Source organism: Acyrthosiphon pisum, chromosome A2, assembly GCF_005508785.2.
Source record: "Acyrthosiphon pisum isolate AL4f chromosome A2, pea_aphid_22Mar2018_4r6ur, whole genome shotgun sequence".
Taxonomy (NCBI): domain Eukaryota; kingdom Metazoa; phylum Arthropoda; class Insecta; order Hemiptera; family Aphididae; genus Acyrthosiphon; species Acyrthosiphon pisum.
The window spans coordinates 110,956,646-110,977,459 of record NC_042495.1 but is presented as its reverse complement, the minus strand read 5'-3'; the positions used below and the strand labels follow the sequence as shown (position 1 = coordinate 110,977,459).

The 20,814-nt window shown below is 28.6% G+C and overlaps 2 protein-coding genes across 3 annotated transcripts in view; one reads left to right on the top strand and one right to left on the bottom strand.

Moving 5' to 3' along the window:
- Positions 1 to 3,081, bottom strand: part of LOC100164143 (tRNA (guanine(10)-N2)-methyltransferase homolog) — a 4,842-nt gene extending 1,761 nt beyond the window's left edge. The window contains exons 1-6 of the mRNA XM_001943696.5: positions 2,490 to 3,081; positions 2,347 to 2,412; positions 1,976 to 2,218; positions 1,776 to 1,910; positions 1,559 to 1,715; positions 511 to 617 (exon numbers count right to left, since the gene is read on the bottom strand). Coding sequence (XP_001943731.2) covers positions 511 to 617; positions 1,559 to 1,715; positions 1,776 to 1,910; positions 1,976 to 2,218; positions 2,347 to 2,412; positions 2,490 to 2,549 — 768 coding nt within the window. The 5' untranslated portion in view covers positions 2,550 to 3,081. The remainder of the gene's footprint in view (positions 1 to 510; positions 618 to 1,558; positions 1,716 to 1,775; positions 1,911 to 1,975; positions 2,219 to 2,346; positions 2,413 to 2,489) is intronic.
- Positions 3,082 to 3,225: 144 nt separating this feature from the next.
- On the top strand, positions 3,226 to 19,357 carry LOC100166186 (prolyl 4-hydroxylase subunit alpha-1). 2 transcript variants are annotated; one of them, XM_003240038.4, is made up of 10 exons: positions 3,226 to 3,468; positions 16,915 to 17,092; positions 17,187 to 17,338; positions 17,442 to 17,612; positions 17,689 to 17,853; positions 17,919 to 18,313; positions 18,373 to 18,597; positions 18,673 to 18,738; positions 18,825 to 18,990; positions 19,062 to 19,357. In XM_003240038.4, the coding sequence occupies exons 2-10, from the start codon at positions 16,917 to 16,919 to the stop codon at positions 19,148 to 19,150; spliced, it is 1,605 nt and encodes a 534-aa protein (XP_003240086.1). In that variant the 5' UTR covers positions 3,226 to 3,468; positions 16,915 to 16,916; the 3' UTR covers positions 19,151 to 19,357. The 2 variants fall into 2 exon arrangements, with proteins under 2 accessions (XP_003240086.1, XP_001943683.1); XM_001943648.5 differs by having other exon boundaries at positions 3,226 to 3,552.
- Positions 19,358 to 20,814: the final 1,457 nt, after the last annotated feature.

Here is a 20,814-nt window from a genome sequence, read left to right as displayed (position 1 = left end):
TTTTGATGCTTTAAACTTTCATAGATGTATTATTTCTCAATTTAGGCATTTTAATCGTAAGTATAAAGACAATTTAGCCCTCCCCCCCAAAAAAAAAAATCTGGATTCACCCCTTGGTACATGGCATTACATTATAAACATATTATCACCTATGGTTATTACTTATTATTAGAAAACAATTAGTTTTTCTTATTTTTTTTTCATTGTAAATGTTATATACGCTATATTATTTACCACCAGTCGAAATTAGGAACAGAGAGTCCAGTGTTGTCTCAGACTATTTATGTGCCTCCTAAAACAAGCGTCTGTCTGCAGGGTATGCAAGCCTAAACGCTGCATACCCCGTGCGCACGCCTATGCCTTAAAGTATAGGTAGAAAAAATATACATTTTCCACGAAAAACTTATAACTATTTATATAATAACACTTAAGTTAAAAACTAAACTTCTAAATAAAAGCTATATGTATAATATTATGTTAATCATTATAATATAGATAAAAATATATTACTCTTGTCTGTTTTCTTGTAGGCCTTGTACGCCCATGAAGCATTAAGAAGTCAATATCTGTTCCAATTACATGGCCACCAAATTTTGCAGCAGCAACTAACAATGAACCTTAAAGAAAAATTAAACATCTTACACTTGAGTGAGATAAGTGTAATATGTGATCTACGGCCAATTGTTTAATACAATATGTGATTTAACAAAACAAAAAATTGTAATTGATTTAAAGTACAATACTAAAAATATTTATTACTATTAAATGTTTCAATGTGTGCTATCATCAAATAAAAAAAAAAAAATGTTAACTAATTTTTAAAATAGGTATTAACAATTTATTCATGAATTAATGGGTGAAAAGATCTCTGAGCACAACTAATAATTGCAATGATAATATATAATAAGTGTAATAGTATATTGTGTGGCAAGGGCGGGAAGTGAACTATTTCAGTCGCGGGCGACAGTGCTTCATTTCGCCCAAGACTTAAATTGTCTTCCCGCATGAGCCATACACACCATTTTTTGTCACGCCTATGCATTCATCGATCACGGCAAAGGTAATGAATCTATGCAATAACTAGACCATAACTCTACGACAACAATATAATTCATGAAAGAAAAGATTTGGTTTTATTTATTTTAAGTGGTTATTTTACGCATGGAGGTTATAATATGAATATAAGATGTAACCAAAAGTTTATGTTTTGTAAGGACCGTGGTATAGATTTCAGTGTCTGAAGGTGCAGGGGATACGCGCATGATATGTGCGCCCAGCATTTTTGGGGATTTCCACTTTACCGCCCGCTGGATGGAAAAAGGACGCTTTCCAACGCTTTAACCGCTATCAAAAACCAACCTTTCGGTACAGGCGTGACAAAAAATTCATTAAGAAATAACTAATAAATCATATAAACATTGTATACATATAGGAATAATTTAATAATAACTGTCAATTGCGAATAATTATTTTAGGAACTAAAAATGAAATAATTGTATTAAACTAACAACATATATTAATAGGATATAATTTAACTAAAATATAAAGAAACACATACCACTTCCAACAAATGGATCCAATACTAAATCACCATTAGAAACTTTTCCTAAATTTGCCATTAATAAAGAAAGCTGTGGATCCATACTAGTATTGCCAATAAATGTACGTTTTTTTAATGATAATTCATGTATTAATGGTCGTCCACTTTCAGACACCTATAATAACAATATAATTAATTTTAAAAATAAAATAAAAATATATTATACTATACTTACTACTCGGCCGAAAAATGTACGAGTAGGATTTGCTGGCACAATTTTTGGATCTAAACCATAGTACTCAATATATTGAAACGTAACATCTGGATTTTTAAGATCCACGTGTCCTTGAAATGGCATATAACTGAACGACTAGTGGAACAATATAACATCATCAAACCACCTAGATTAAATGTGGAATATTTATATCGGTTTACTTCTATGCGTTCAAGTTTTTCTTCCTGTGTTTGTGAATTACAAAATAAATCTACATCTACTTTGAATGATTTTAGTTTATATGGTTCAAGTAAACCATTTAAACATTTTTCTTTTAATGACGCATGGAGTCTTGGCACAGTTGGTTCATCAGCCCATAAATGTATAGCACGTCTCATAGTTACTGAACGAGCTGACAATTTTTGTACCGCCTCTTCTGATGGTAGCTCAACCAGATACCATGGCTAATGATAAACAAATAAAACAATTTTAGAATCTTACAAAATATGTACTAAAGCACTTTAAAATTTTAAACATGTTAAATAATAATGTCAAGTGAATTAGTTGGTAAATTATTACAAGATGTTCTTACTTTATCGGATGGAGGTTCAATCCATTTTATAGGTATTTTCAGTACAGACGCAATAGCTTCAATCTCCTAAAAACAACCAGTCATAAATTAAATATGTAGGTAGAAATTTTTTTTGGTGTTTGGTAATAATTTAAAAATCTTACATGTAACCGAAAAGACACATGCTCGTGAGCGAACCAAAGTAAATATTGAAAACGCTTCATGTGAACGATTCAAAAACGAAAATAATGATCAAAATAATTCTATCTCCACTGCTAGTGGGGAAACATTATTTAGTAGTTGACGATTTGTGACGCGTACAAAAAATACAATATTTTATTGCGATTTACAAATTATAATAACATAAAATAATACTAGGGATTTATTATTTAAATATTCATGTCGGAATCCAGGCGAAAGGAGAACGTGCAAGTTGGTTTTGGGGATTTGGGCTTTCTTTTTGAATGTTATCTCGGTATATTTTAATCAATTCAGTGATAACGAACCATGCTCGGTCGGAATATACTATCGACGGCGATACTGTATATGTCGGAAAATACTATCGATGGCGATACTGTATTTTACGGAAAATCAAAGGATTTAAAATTACATAATATTATTGTCATTCGTCACTTTTGAATTTTGACTTTTCCTAGTGGGAAAAATATAGCGCACCCTCGCGACCACGGTCATCGAGCCGAAATTGACGAATTACTTCACGTGGCTTTCTGGGTGTATCGCTTGACCGCGAAGACATCAGTCCTCTTACCCGTATCAATCGATAACTTGTGGTATCGACGACAATATTATTATTATACAGATGGCCGAGAAAAAAAAAATAATAATAATAATACATCACGTTGGGCGATAACCACTAACGACCGTAAAATTGATCAGTCGTTGTCACAGTCTGGCGTCGATTACGTCTGCCGTCCGTTACGTTTTTTTTTCCCCCGTCGAGGTCTATCCTTTCCGATTCGGTTACTCTCCTCCTTCTACATCCGGCCACAGACTCCAGAGTCCAGCGCGTCGCCAGTCAGTTTAGTCCTGGATCGCTTCCGACACACGCTCGTCCGCTCCGCTGTCAAGCGACGCTTTTCGGCACATCTCCGTCGTCCGAAAGTTCGACGCCACGTCTTTGCGGTAAGCACGCCAAAACAGTAATCTCACTGGGGATGGCTGTCCTCGAAAAACGCGACCGACCGAATAAAACTAATCTCCGTTTAGGTAGGTGCCTTATACAGTAGTTATACGAACGGTTTGGGACCCTTGTATGGTCGAATGCCCCCGACCATAGGTATATGAATATTAAACTTTTTACGAAAGTTCGGAGCCTCTGGTGAAAATGCCTTTCACTTATCTTTGGTCGCTCGCCGGGGTATAATATCCTAATCCTAGAGTCTAGACTTAAGAATAAGTACCTACGTATAAAGCGCTGTTAAGCGTTGTTAGTGATTTAGTGAACAATTTTGGACTGTAGAAAAAATGTTGTTGCTTAGTCGATAAGTACGTAAAGTAAAATATTGTTTTTTGTTTTTTTTTCATTATTCATTATTATTTATTGCAATATTACAATTAAATTTATAAAATATATGCATAGTCATACAGCCAATGTACTTGTACGTGTTCGTTGTCAGAATATACTTTCAGTGACTCATATAACTAAGAAATATAAATGTTTAATTTTATTTAAAAATACTAAAATGTCTTAGTCAAACAAATTGTAGGAACCTAATACCTATTAACTATAATACTGTTTAGGTAATTAAGCTTTGTTTACAAGAACAAAAAGTTTGGTTTGAGAAAAGTCCTGATACATTTTTCGAGTCGAACAAAAAAGTCCAAAATACAAATTTTTTTCAATTCACAAAATTTTAATTTTAAAAAATAGATAAAATATGTATTTAATTTCCATAATATGCTCGGTATGTTTTATTTGATTTTTATTCTTTGTAACCAAAATTCATAAATATTATATTGTTACCTACGTATGAAAATTAAAAAAATCAAAAGTCAAATAGAGGTTAATATTTACTAATTATTTATTTAAAATATAAAAAATAAAATAATATTCACAATAAATTACTTTTTCAAACAATCACCTATACCTAAAATTTAAAAATAATTCTGTTGTCATCTCATTATTACTCAATGTTGTAATTTTATATTTTTTCTAATTTAGGTATGTCTTTTAGATTCTGTGCGGAGAGATGAATGTATTGATTTTACAATGATGTGTGTTTTTACGGGTGTTTTTATTTATTTATTTTTGTGTCTGTCATTAATAAAAAAGTGAATCTAGTTGGTACTTTGGGGGTCAAAAGTAAAATTAGTTTTACTAACTAACTACTTTACCAGTAGTTTTCAAAAGCGCCGTGAAAAACAAAAGAAAAATTAAGGAAAAACTGGAATTTTTACGCAAAATCGATTTTGGTTTCTGGTGTAACTCTAAAACAAATTAACGTAGAATGAAATTTTTACTGAATTATATTAGCATTTTTTATACACCATATGCCATATTTTGACTTTCTTGAGCTGTTTAGGGACATTTTCAGTTTCTAATTTTTTTAGTTTTTATTCTATAAATATCAATAAAATTTTATTTGTGGGGTAAAAAAGATTGAAAATTTAATAGAAGGCTCCTATAATATATTGTTTCAAAGACAGATGAAAAAGATTAAAAATCCAATCCATAGGCACAATTTTTTTTATAGCAATTTTAAAGTTCGAATTTTGACAAAATGTATCAAATTTAAAATTTAATAAATATTCCGCAGTTAACAATTTATAAAATATTCAACTTTTATATATAAGGATTGAACATTCAAAACAAGGTTCCACGTAAATAGGTTATATAATATAATATATAAGTTACTTTATTTACAATAATATCATCAAATATACGTTTACTAATATCATAGTCTGTCTATGATTGTCTTCTATCAGAATCGTTTTTCTTATACAAAGATATTATATCATTGAATTCAAATTTAACACTATCCATTACAGTGACTCACTTGTAACCTAATGTACAGCAGAGCGACACCCACTTGCCCACCTTTTTTCCTTGTTGGTTACTAGTGGCGTTTTATTGTAATATTGTATTTTAGATTATGAGCGGAGTTGATTTTATAATGATGTATGTTGTTAATTGTTTTTAATTGTTTATATATTATTATTATTGCTTATTAACCGCCAAAACTCCAATTTGACATAGTATAACAAATATGGTAATAAAATGTAAGTGTAATTAAATAGGTACAGTAAGCTAGCACACATAAACAATTAAATATAGAAATAATTTAGATAGCAATATAGTAAAAGTATAATAGTGGCCTAAAGACTAATTGTTCTTCGCAGCTCAAAGCATGCGATGCAGATTATGATTGTGCCCATAATAGGTGTTGTGATTTGTAACATAAAATTGGGATTGGTTTCTGAAAGAATTAGAAGGAACTTAGAAAGGAATGGCAGTAGAAAAATGCTTAGATTTTAAATTTTGAGGGTGATATCTGGTATAAAATTGGAGGTTAGATATACTTAAGAGGTTAAAATTAAAAATTCCTGGTACTTATTTTCAAAAAATTCGGGAAAAACAAAAAAAAGTCAAGGAAAAAAGGGAAATTTTACGCAAAACTGATTTTCGACAAAATTTATTTTGTTTTTTTTTTGTTGTAATTAAAAAAAGTTGCATTTGTATGAATGGTAAAATTTTTAAAATATTTAGTCGATTTTGAGCTATTAATATAGACGTTTGAAATGTTCGATTTTTTTAAAAAGATTTTTGCTCACTCTAGAACCTTTAAATGTAATATACTAGTTCCTTATAAGTTATAACTTATAAAACTCCGCTCAGAATCATTTTTCGTATGCAATTTTATATCATTGAATTCAAATTTAACACATCCATTACAGTGACCAACTCAATGACTAGGTACACTTGACATCTACTGTATAAAACAGAGCTGTTACCTACTTTCCACCTTTATTATTTTCATTTTTGAATTATTATCGAACTCATAATAATATGTACCCTAACTTTTTTCCAACAGTAAAATCAAGAAATTTTATCTGACTTTTCAAATCATATTTTTCGACCGATTATAACTGTCAGTATAAACTATAAGTCATCTAATTAAAAAAAAATATTGAATCGTGTTTGTGATTTATTCATATAAACAAAAATATTCTATATGTGGTCATGTGTATGATTCATACAGTATGAAGGTAAATATGGAGAATACAAGCTATAGCATAAATAAGCTTTGGCGCAAATTGGCAATTTATTAAAGAAACTTATTGGCTATTTCCTTATAAAAATCACATTGAATAAATTGTATATTATGTTCAAATATAATCACACCGATGTATATTCAATATTTGTATTTGCATATTACTATTCCTGAATGTAGTATTTTCCTGCCAAAGTTATATACTATGATAGGTCCATAACTGTATAATCTGTTGCACGTATATGACTATATTAGTATAATAATACCTATACTTATATACAATTCTATAATAGGTAGGTACTTAGTACAATGTCGTTAACACGTAATACGTACGCCCTGCCTCCAATTCCAAATAGTTTAAATATTATTGTAACTTTGTACTACTATATGCTACACGACACGGTTCAGTGTTATTGCAGCGTGAACTACACTCCCCTCCCTATATGTTCGTAGACAAATTTAAACATGGGATCCATGCGGTTTAGCTTAAATTAGAATTTAAGTGTTTAAATCTGGTTAAATAATGTAACACGTCCAGTCTATAAGCCATTTTTTAATTTTATTTTTGATAGCTGTGTTAAATAAGGATTGACCCTGTACAACTTACAACTTTACTAAGGGATATACTATAATATATTATAATATTATAGTTTATAGTCTACTGAACACGATCTCCTCGACAAAATAAACGAAATTAATAGAATTTATATAGGTGCTATATTTACCCAAATTATTTTGAATATACCTATAGGTACTTGTGTTTATATTTTTAATCAAAAGACTATTAGAAATGTGAAATGTATTATAATATAATTATTTACCTGTACCTACATTATTGTCGTCTATATAGTTTATTTAGAACTTGATCTGTGTATTGTATACAATAAAGTATAAACATCCATTATTATGTCGTATGATCATCGGGTTAAAGAATAAAGTATGATTTGGCCTTTATAATATAAATTTAAATAAGTACCTGCCGGTGAACCATGAATACACAATGTATACATTATACAATACACATGGCTGTCGCATCAGTCATCTGCTCTAACCACCTAATAATGGATGAACTGACGTGTACAACTCGAACAATTCATTGTAAATTGTAATAGTTACAAAAAACCAACTATGAACTATTAACTAATATAATTTGATTAATTGCGAATCAAGAATAAAATACAAAACATAGCTAACATATCCATAAATCATATACACAAATATTTTAAATAAAAAACGTTTTTTCATTTTTAAATATTATTACAAACGGTTTTATATATTATAATGCATTATAATTTAAATTAAGACATTACTATATTATTAGTATAACATTTCTGCAAATGTTAAAGAATACGTATTGATTGTCATTTTACAAACTATAATATTATAAATTATAATGGGTGAATTATTATTTCAAATTCTTAAAATGCAGAATTGTAAAAAATATTTTACATTTTTAGTAGGTATATAAGACATTAGTACGGTATCGCCTTATAATTAAGCTGTTTTCTGTCATTTATAAAATACCGTCGAATACCGTATTTTGTTCTCAGGGAAATTATCGGAAACCGCCTAATTTAACAATGTTGTGTGGTGCCATCATTTCAAAATTACTAAAAAATAAATTGCTTGCTAAAAATGAATGTAATAGTTAAGTTGATTTAAGTAAACATATAAGAATATAATAAAATAGCCCGTAACTAAAATAAGTAATATGACTGTTACAAATTATGAAAAAAAACATATTTTGGTGAGTCGTAGTTTATTTCGAAAATTATAATTATTACTTTTATATTATTTTGTTAAAATTATTTATCTTCTGGTACCAACTAAAGTTAGTAGAGAAGTAAAATATTGTTTTTTAAAATGTATAAAGTAATTAAGGTATACTGGAAATTTGATAAACGTGCTGAACGATAGGTCAAATTTCACATCAGAAAAACTAGACATTATAAATAGAATTTTCAAAAGAATCGTGATCATCGTATCTTAGATAACCTAAGAGAATATCCTGAAAACGATAGATTTTTTATTATAATGATAGAAAGGCTTGCAGGCTTGCAGGTTGTTAACACGGTTATCGTGTGTCGCGAATTTCACATCGCGCGAGATGGTAAGAGGACGTTTTGCACATCACGTTCAAAATTTTTGTGCATGATTCCAAAATATATATTATATGAAAATATTTTGTTTCAGGTTTATTTTTAGGAACTTTTTTGTATTTGTGTAAAAGTATATTTAAACATCTTATCCGATGATACGTAAAATAAATATGGGTTTACTAAACAATATAAAACCATATTTATTTTACCCCAATATTGAAGATTGATGCGAGTCTTTATAATTAGTAAATTTAATTAATGTTAATAAGAATTTAAATAATTCGATTCGATTTTTACTAAATTGTAATCCATAATTTTGAATGCTATTGTCACACGAATATTTACTACGGTTCATAATCACACTAATATCCCACCTTAAGAGTATAATTATTCCGATACCGTTCAATTATTGCCGTGCTATTTAGAGGAATTACTTTCATCTGGCTCTTGTATATCTTTTGTAGTGTAATATGTGGGACAAGGCTTCTGTATTGTTTTGCTCACTTTTAAATGTATATACAATATGTCGAATAGTAAATACGAAAAATGTTGACTTCGGATGAGTAACTACATATTATTAACAGCATATTATATCATAATATGTATGTTGTATATTCTAGTAGTACAATACCTATATACTTTCTCCTGTAACATTGGGTATACTATAATATAATATTATTGTAATATTCTACATACATATTACCAATGTAACATATGTCTCGACACCCTAAAAATATGAATATAAACAGATAAATATCATAATAATATAGGATGGTGCGTAACTTATTTTTCTGTAAGATGTTTGAATTGTGGATGTAATAATAGGTATAAATTATGATGAATTTTGTTTTTGAAATTGTACTATAATGATATTTTAGATAGGTGCCTACATTTGTACACCAGATATACCTATAATGGTTTAAATTACTAATTTATCTAATACTACAGGTATCAGACAATAATACACATTATTATTGTACTGCACAAACTATATTGTATTATGATTTAACAATAAATTCGGTCTGTGATGATAATAATATATTTTTTGTTAAACATTTCCTATTTTTCGATAAGTGACGTTCTGTGATAATAAATAACGATATCGTAATATTGCATTTTCTGTTAGTTAATTTAGTATCATTTAATTATCTGAGGGATAAAGTTACATGTCTTCAGCCTCCAGGGGTTATGAACTCACTATATTCACGAGTAAAAAGTACACATTCGACATTCCAGTTTACCGCGTGACATACCGGTTTTTCCCTGCAGTATAACGCGTACAAGATGATGTTCTTTTCATGGTCAACTTGTGTGTATTAAAATATAAATGCCAATTCGGCATTACTTAATATGAGTGTGATATTGCGATAGGCTTATATAGGATAACCTAACCTGCACCTAACCTGCACGTGCAAGTTGTATTAGCATAACTATTAACTATTATAAATACTAATGTAGATACATTTTAATGTAATCAATATTAGGTTTAGAAGATAAATATATTATATGCTAGACGTAATAAATAATGTACCAGGAGCCTACACTTTCTTAAAAATTAATGCATGTAAGAAACTATAAGACATAAAATATACCTAAAAGGATGTCAGGCATTGTCAGTGCACCATTTTTTTCTCTCTGACCCACACGCTACGTATTAAACAAATGTACGTCCAGCAGAACCAATTTTATGTTGTTATAGCTTCAATGTTCAAGTCACTTGAATCAAGTGAAATTAACCTATTATTAAACTTAAAGATATTATCTGCGTACGTTCGATTATTTACGATATTTCAATTTTTACACAATGAGTTTCTATGTAAAATATTAAGATTTAAAAATTCTTGTGTATCCCAGAAAAATCGAAATATCGTATTGGAAACGCCAGCCTAAAAACACAAATAATCTTCTTAACTTTAAGCTTAATAATATTAGGTTGATACACTCTAATATTACAGCTTACAGCGCTAACAACACAAGATTGGTTCTACTGAACGCGCGTTTGATATATTGTGCGTGGGTCAGAGAAACAAAACAAATAGTCCCGTGACATCCTCTTTACAGATTACTGCTTCACCTCTACCCACTCATATACGGATTGAAATAAGATATAATATAATGCTATATTTTTCAATATTATGGTGAAATCTATTATTTACATTAATATATTATTAAACTTGACGTTAACGTTTTAAATTTCTCAAAAATTTCGTCCATTTTTAGATTCTGAGCGGAGCGATGAATGTATTGATTTTACAATGATGTGTGTTTTTTATAACTTTTTTTGTATTTGTGTAAAGGATAAGTAGTAGAAATAATGCTTCGATTTTAAACTTCAGTGGGAAAGTGGATCTAGTTGGTGCATTGGGGAGGTTAAACAAAAAAAAAATTAATTAAAACCGGGAATTTTTACACAAAATGGGTTTTCAACAAAATCAATTTTGGTTTTGGTGTAACTCTAAAACAAATGATTGTAGATAAATCCCATTCGTCACTGGTTGTTTATACTAGCATTTTCTATACACGATAAAATTTTCAAAATATTTTGATTTGTTTTGAACTGTTTATTGACATTTTCAGTTTCCAATTTTTTTTAGGTTTTTTTCTCTGAATGTTAATAAAATTTTATTTGTAGGGTAAAATAGTTGAAAATTTGAGGCTCTTAATGTATTGTTACAATACCATTTGAAAAATATCAATAATCCATAGTCACAATTTTTTTTTGTAAGCATTAAAGTTCAAATCTTGATAAAACACGTAAAAAACACGAAAATGTGCAAAATTATTTTGAGTTAGAAATTCATAAAAATTGTTCTTTTTAAGTCTAAGATTTGAAAATGTAATACAAGATTTCTTATAATTTTGTCTACCTTTATCAAAAAAAAAAAATCTTTTAAGAAAGTCAAATTTAATTTTTATGAGCATTTGAAGTTCATATTTTCATAAGATTGGAAATTCACTCGATTTCTCATGTTGCGATTTCCTTATTTTTTGTTATAACTTATAATTCAAAAACGAAAAACCGTAGACACTTGAAATTTACATCATAATATGTTTGTTTTATCAATTCCTATACTTGATTAAATTTTGAAAATATTTTGATTTGTTTTGAGCTGTTTACGGACAATGTTTTTCTTATACATTGATATTATATCGTTGAATTCAAACTTAACATCATCCATTAAAGTGACCCACTTGTAACCTACTGTACAGCAGAGTGACACCCACTTGCCAATATATTTTTTTAAATTTAAACTTTAGTCAGTAAAATTATAAAAGTAGTTACCGGCATACCGCACACAATACGCATATCATATGTAAATATTTATACACTACCGATTTTAATGTTTTTTTAATCGATTTTGTAAAACGTGTTTAGCACCAGATTTTTTTAAACAATTTGTAAGAATGACAATATGACATATAGTTTTAGATAAAGAACATCGGTTATAAAAACATACACACAATGTGATATTAATAAACGGTCCATACATGTTGTCAACCGCTAGTGATTATTTTTTTACCCAGTGGCAATTGGCCAGAACAATACTGTATATTATGTTAATTGGAATGGGTGGGACGTTTAGCAGACGGATTCTTCGGCATATATAAATATTAAATTTACTAAAATCATTGGTCCTCAAATGTGTGGCTCCCCATTATGAATTGTAGATAAAATGCGCATGTTGATGTATATTGATGTACGTACTGCACTGTTATTTGTTACTTAATATATAATATTAGATAATAATAGATTATAGGTACCTATGTGTGTTATGTAAGATGTAACAGTAGCATATTGCTTATACTATCTTATCATTTTAATTAGTAATTACAATACAATTTAACTTGTTTTTAAACATTTAATTACTAAAATGTTTATAATATTTGTGTTCTATTGAAAAATATAAAAAACGAGTTAAGTTATAGCTTGTAAGGTATATAAAAACAAATCATAATGTATTTATTTATGCTTATTGCTTGCGGTTTGTTTGCTGATTAGAGTATCCGTCTAGGTATACCTACTTATAATGTATATATTATTTTACTTTGAAGCCCAGATTAAGACCTTAGCTATGAACAATTTGGTGGCTTAGTGCTTTTATGTTTCTAGCCCTTTCTAAACATTTTTTTAATATTTAATTATTGATTTATATTTATTAATAATATATTGTACAAACTCTTTACATTTTTCATGTTTTCAGATTTCAAAATGAATAAATAGTAAAATAATATAACAATACAAATTAAATTAAATACAGACATACTAAATTAAAAACCTTTGCACCGCCGTACCGTGGTCTGACTTTATAAACAATTTTAATTAAGCGAATGTACGAAAACTACACTGCTTTAGGTATGGAGACAATCTAATCTATTACTTCCATAAACTCTTGTACTTAATCAAAAAAATGTAAGGGGCCTCTTAAAAATTTTACGTCAAGAGGAATACTTCGAAGTTTAAGGAGTTAAGAAGTCAAAGGTAGAAAAATTATCGTCTGAATATTACCGCCGACATGCTCCTAATAATTTAAATACTTCCAAAGAACTTTGAATCAATAAAATTGATGTCTTGCAAAACTTAATAATTAAAACATTTTTTTAGCTTTGTCTGCTGAAGTTAAGTATTGTTAATGATAGTAGTTATGTAATTGTCTGAACAAATTATTATACATTGTTTGGTAATAATTAATTTTGTCGTAGATATTATATCGGCAATAACTTATTTTTATTGATGACAGTAATACATATTATATACCTACCTATGCTAAACACTTATTATTCCAACTTTTAATATAAATAATATTATCTAAATGATATTCATAATTTAAAGCTATTGTATAATTGATTATATAATTTATACTATATTGATTGTATTTATTTTGTGTTTTTTTCCGAGGTACCTATATTATAATACATACGTTGTAAAAAGTATTTATAAAACTAGTGTCATTATATTTTTATCATAAAGCAATTTTGATGAACTTATCAATTTCTGATATTTCTTATTCTATTTAATAAAAAGCAAAATTGTTTAGATAATATAATATCAGTTAAATATATAATAGACAATATACTATGGATAATTATCTCATGAACAATATTAATAATCGATATAATATGATTGATGTTTAATAAGATTATACAAAAATGTATTTAAACTTGCAAAGTTTTAATACAAATTTAGGTGCTTCGTATTTATTATTTTTGTTTTGATTCGAGCATTGATTTTTTTCAAGAGAAAATACGCCATCTTTTTATATGTACAATCATCTTTCTTAATAATCATTTTACTGAATTTATTCGGCAACTAACATAGGTAATGGGTTACTAACGTGTTAAAAGTGAAAACATAATCTCTAATATAGCCACAGGCACAAGATGTCACGATCGCAATGTAAGGTCATCCAGGTATTGCATGAGGTTAGGTTAAGAACAATGTGGTACAGTCGTACGGCGTACGCTCACAAGTTATCAACGTGATATTATTGTTGTTCCTCGTGGTTCGTGAACAAGTAATAACGGTTTTTATTAGTATTAAAAAGTTATTGTTCCGCGATAATATTTCATTTTCAAAAAAAATTTTACAAAATGTACCACATTTAAACAGTACATATATATAATTCAAATTTAAAGTTATGTTCGGAACGTTTTTCACGGTTAGTATAATATATGTGTAGTTAATCAATACAGGCGGATCTCAAATATGACCAGAGGCTGTGAAAATACGGAGAAATTACACATCTACCTTTATTGTTATTATATAGTTATTACTTATTATAATGTATGTTTTAATATTATTGTTTATGGACTTGTTCTTTTTTATTTTATACATTAATTAAGATAAGTTAAACTATGTGCGAAGCTCTATATACAGTCGCTCCTGGTTTTTTTTTTGAATGACGTTTCCATTACACAGCAAGATTTTAAATTCTTGTTTAAGAGTAGGTACTTATACTTAATTCAATCTAATTTTCTTTAACTTTATATACTTTGAAAATTTAAACTCTTATTATTTAGATTAAAAAAAATACCTATCGCATTCTATGTCATATTAAACATAAACAATACCTAGTTAATGGGTTGAAATAAGTTTAAGGAACTGTAGGTTTATACTTTATACACACTTCAGAATAAATAATTATTAAATAATAATAGTTTGTATATTAATATTTAAATCTATATAAACTATTTTTACATCTGCAGTACTTGACCGTCAATTAACACGCGGGGTCTGATTATATTAAATATGACTATGTGTTGTAACTAGTAACTACTTATACCGTATAATACTATAGTGTATACAATATACATAGTTTGAATAGTTTAATACCTGTGTATTTATTGTTTCATATTTAAATGTACTCAACTATACGTCTAACATAGGCTAATACATTCGACTAGAAAGTAAAATAACTAAATGTTAATAAATAATAACTGCGATCGTATCTAGAGACTAGAAGTATTAATAATTTTTTTTATTATGATCATAGGATGTTTATAGTATTTACCTATAATATATATTATACATATATATGAATAATAAATGTTCACGAGATAAGCTTATAAAAATAATTAGTTATTAGGTATGATGGTTTTTTTATTTTCTTATCGTTATTTGTTGCGAGTATAATGTCATAATATATTTTTACACGTCCGTCTATTATAATGTTAGTTTTAATATAAAATACTGAGGTTATGTAAAACGTTAATCTCTCACACATGTGTTTTATCTATAGGAACTAGGAAGTAAAACTACATCCTTTCGGCGGCCATTGGCCCTCTTATTAATATGTATATTATGTTATATTTTTAATTTTTCTGATTCAATTAACAATGGAAATAAATTGATGACTGTGACGGTGAAATTAACTGACCGATTCACTGGTTTCCGTATATTTAAATGGTTCCCATAAGGCATAATTATATCACACTATAAATCTAAATATAAAATACCTATGATTTAAAACAGTGGAATATTTATATGTGCACACAATAACCCCGTACGTATAAAGGTAACTTTAATAAATGACTGCTTAATTTCATTATCTAAATAGACATTTTTTTATACGACAGCTTTATTTATTGGTAGAAATATAATGTACCTAGTCAGTTGAGAAAGTCACTATAAAGAAATAGACTGATAACAGAGAGAGATCCAGGTGCCGACATTGTTAGAAAAAGATAGCATACAACTTATAGGTACCACTTACACCAATTAATAGCAAGAGAGAATGAGAATAGTTTAACAACAAAGATAACGACATTTTTAGAAAAAGATAGCATACACTTTAGGTAGTCAGGTCCCATTATAATACACAAGTATTGACTATCTCTTTCTAACAATGTTGGCAACTTATTGTAGGGTATGGGGGACGCGCAGTCCATATGTTAATAATATGGTTGAGACTCATGAATAAGACGATGGATGACAATTATAAATATTATAATATTAATAGTATGTGAATATAACGTGATGGTCGGTTGTCAGGTTATTAGAACTATCACTATTCAGTATTCACTATAATACTTTATGTGCTTGTATATTGTTGCACACTAATCGTTTTATTACACATTGTTTAAACTATGAGAATTGCTATTAATAAAAGTCCAAATTTAAAGTTTAAATTCATTTATTAAAATATAATGAGATTTGATAAAATTTCTTCAACAAAAAAAGATAAATTCAGGTAATCATTATAGTTAAAAATGCAGTAATATGTAGGTATGCCTACCTAAATAAAATTGTTGTTATTTAGATAAACACGGACATGAGAATCACTATCTGATAGTGAGTGTCGTACGTAAAAAAAAATCACTCTGTCCTATTATGTAGCTTTAATACTAATTTCGGCTAAATAATGAAAAAAAAATCTTTACCTATATAATACCTACATAATCGAAGAAATTATTAAAATTTCCGATACTTAATATATTTTAGATTATTCGAAATGTAGATATAAATTAAATTTCTAACCGGTTCAATTAATTGTTTATAATATAATGTATACAAATATTTAGTTGTAATTTATATTTTAAGCTTGGTATCCTCCTGGATTTGGGTCCGGTTTTCCTGTATATGGTTGTACCTATACATATTACGTACTATGACTTATGCCAATTACAACGTAATTTCATGACATTGTTTTGGTTCTAGAACTGGTTTTTTTGATGGATTATAGTTTTAAATTTTAATGATTCAGACTTTTCAGTCAAATTTCAATTAATACCCGTTGTTAAAATCGTATTTTTTTTTTTAGGAATGCCCCCTATATGGGTGGTATTGCCATTATGTCTGGCCCTATGTACACCTCTACAAGGCGAAGTGTACACAGCGCTCTCCGAACTCGAAGAGTTGTTAGACACCGAATCTGTTCTTTTACAAACTCTTCACCAATACATTTCCGACCAAGAACATAGAATAGCAGTATTAAAAAAGTATTGGAAATTATCCCATAATTAAGTCGATAGTTAAACATTCGAAAGTAAAAACAAATTTCCAATAATAATTTCAATCATTTAATGTTTCCAGACATGCCGTGGATTACGAAAAAGAACATTCAATCGCAGCCAGAGACGTTACTAATTATCTATCAAATCCGATCAATGATTATTTATTGGTCAAACGATTAACCAGTGACTGGCATAAAACAGAACAATTGATGCAAGATCCATACTATGAAAGTAAGCTCGTAAATTATTGTGCGAATAAATGATTACAAAGTTTCTATATACCTACAAACATTAAAAATATAAATAAACATATTTTTAAACTGTACATTTTTAGCTGCTATGAAAAATCTGACACAATATCGTGAACTCCTCAAGTTCCCTACGGATGAAGATTTAACCGGTGCGGCAACTGCACTTATTAGACTACAAGACACGTATAAACTCGACACGGCATCAGTGGCCAGGGGAGAGTTGAACGGCATTCAATACAGTACTCAATTATCGGGTAAATGATCTTTACTCAATTGCCTAAACAAAATTTACAGGTATTTGAACAACAGTCATAAACGATATTTTTTTAGCTGGTGACTGTTTTGAACTCGGCCGCCAGTCGTACAATGGCTATGATTTTTATCACACGGAATTGTGGATGAACGAAGCCTTAAACAGACACGAACAGGAGAGATCAAATGTGACAGTTCGTTGGGAAATCTTGGAGTATCTTGCATATTCCACTTTTATGCAAGGTAAATAATAACATATTTTATTGATATATAGATGTATACAATTCTGGCTGTTTTATTTATTGCAGGAAATTTAAAAAAGGCATTAGACTTAACTATTGAATTGTTATCAATACTTCCAAATCACGAACGCGCCCTGGGAAATCTAGCATATTACGAAGCTGCGATAAAAAATGGAACGACTGAAATAGGTAAAAGTGAACAACCTCCAAAAGCAGTTACTGCAACGTTAGATCCCGAAGAACGAGAGCGATATCACATGCTATGTAGAAATGAAAATTTAATGTCAATCCAAATTAGTTCTCAACTTCGATGCCGTTACACAAACAACAATAGAAATCCTCTTTTATTAATTGCTCCACTCAAAGAAGAAGAAGCTTTTTTCAGTCCGCGAATAATTCTTTATCGTGATGTTCTATATGACAACGAAATAGAAGTTATCAAGCGCATGGCTCAACCTCGAGTAAGTTTTCTTTATTCTAAACTAAAAATTAAAAGTATTAATTTAAATTTATATTATAGCTTAAGAGAGCTACTGTTCAAAATTATAAAACTGGTGAATTGGAATTTGCTGATTACCGAATAAGCAAATCGGCTTGGTTAAAAGAACACGAAGATGTTGTGGTAGCAAATGTTGCTAAAAGAGTTGAAGTGATGACAGGTCTTACAACGGAAACGGCCGAGGAACTTCAAGTTGTTAACTATGGAGTAGGTGGACATTATGATCCACATTATGATTTTGCTAGAGTATGTACAATGATTAATATTAATTATACATTTATAATAATAATATACATTTTCATTTTCATTTTAATTATTTAGACAGAAGAAATCAATGCATTCAAGTCATTAGGGACCGGAAATAGAATTGCCACTGTTTTATTTTATGTAAGGAATTATCACTATATCGTTAACTATAAACTGATAGATATTGTTATATATATAACTATGTGAATGTTATTCTAATTATGCAGATGAGTGACGTAGCTCAAGGAGGTGCTACTGTATTTCCTTGGTTAGGTGTAGCACTACAACCTGTAAAAGGAACAGCTGCTGTATGGTTTAATTTATATCCAAGCGGAAATGGAGATCTTAGAACTAGGCATGCTGCGTGTCCTGTACTCCAAGGCTCAAAATGGGGTATTTTATTTAACACAATTTGAATAAATTCTGTATTGATATTTATATTATATTATATTGTTTTTTTCTAGTGTGTAATAAATGGTTACATGAAGCGGGACAAGAGTTTAGAAGACCATGTGATCCCAAAGAGAATATACAGGAAACGACTAGCAGATAATTTTGGAAATATTTGACTTTTTTCATATAAGTTGGTTTTTTTTGAATGATTTGTCATCTTGTTTAACAACGATCAATATTTTACTTTTGTACTGTATATTATACACAATACGTTTTACAATGATGTGATAAATGTTTCTATCGCAACTATTATTGATCTTATCATATTTTTAAGTAGTCAAAATAAATATTTTTATATACACATTTATATATTATATTTATCAATCTTATAATTATGTAGTCATCACTACAAAAAAAGGGAAAAGTAGGTAATCGATATGCTGTACAGTAGGTGTCAAGTATACTGGATTGTACCTCATTATCGAGTAACTCACTGTAATGTATGTGACAAAATAACAAAATAACTAAAATCGTTATTTTATTGTTTAAATTTCCAATTTAAAATTTCTATTAAAAAAAATTTGACTTTAAATTGCTGTAAGAAAAACTTATGATAAACCTTGTGTTACATTTCCTATATTTTTAACCAAGCACAACATTTTTTACCTACATCAGTAGAGCAAAAACAAAAATATATGAAATTGTATATGCCTATGATGGTTACTAATTAGTAATGTATAAATATTTCAAAAATTACATTGAGTATAACGAAAATGATAGTTTTAATAATAATGGAATGTTTCGAGTTTCTACAATTAATATTTTTTTAATTACAAAGAAATGGGAACAATTGTTTAGAGAAATTATTTATTTATGTTTGAATAACAAATGTCATCAACAATTAAGCTCCGAACACTCAGAGAAATGAATGAATTTAGGCTTTACGCTAAACTTTATTTTTTTTAATTTCACCAAGAAGAACTTGTTAACTATCAGCTGGAAACTAAAGACGACAAAATACACTTTCTCGTTATAACTGTACCGACATACCATATTGTACTGTACCTACATTATTAAATTAATTAATCAACGCACTTCTCAATGCTGCACAGGTCTCCTCCGAGTTGCCAAAAACAACTAGTTTTCTCTTGCTAGGCGTTGTTGACGATGACAGTTCCGCTCTTAGTGAGAGTTAACAGACTTATGAGGAATCTTTTTTTAAATGTATAAGTCTTAGTTTTAGGTATACTTATTAAAATTAAAATGTTTTGGTTTTTATTTACATATTGTAAATAATAATTATAATATAATATAAATAATTTGTAAATGTTCATGAGTTTTGAAAAGTTGTGCTTTTACGCATTAGAAAAATAACTTACTATAGTTGTTTAGTTGCTGTTAGAACAACTAATTTTATAAAGATAAATTTAAAAAAAGGCGGGTAAGTCGTGGATGTCGCTCTGCTGTACAGTAGGTTACAAGTGGGTTACTGTAATGGATGGAATTAAATTTGAATCCAATGATATTATATCATTGTATACGAAAAACGATTCTGAACGGAGATGATTTGTCAGTCTAGGATATATTATTTTTAAAGAAAAACTTATGGAGAACCTTGTACCAAATTTTAAAAACTTAGTTATAAAAGAAAAAATTTTTACGATTTTTCAACCACTAAATTACTTGCAAATTTTCGCAATTTTGACATATTTCGTATAAATTTGAACTTTAAATGCTTATAAATAAAAATTGTGACAATGTATTCCTTTTATTTTGCAACTGCTATTGTAAAAATATGTTAGGAGCCTTGTATTAAATTTCCAA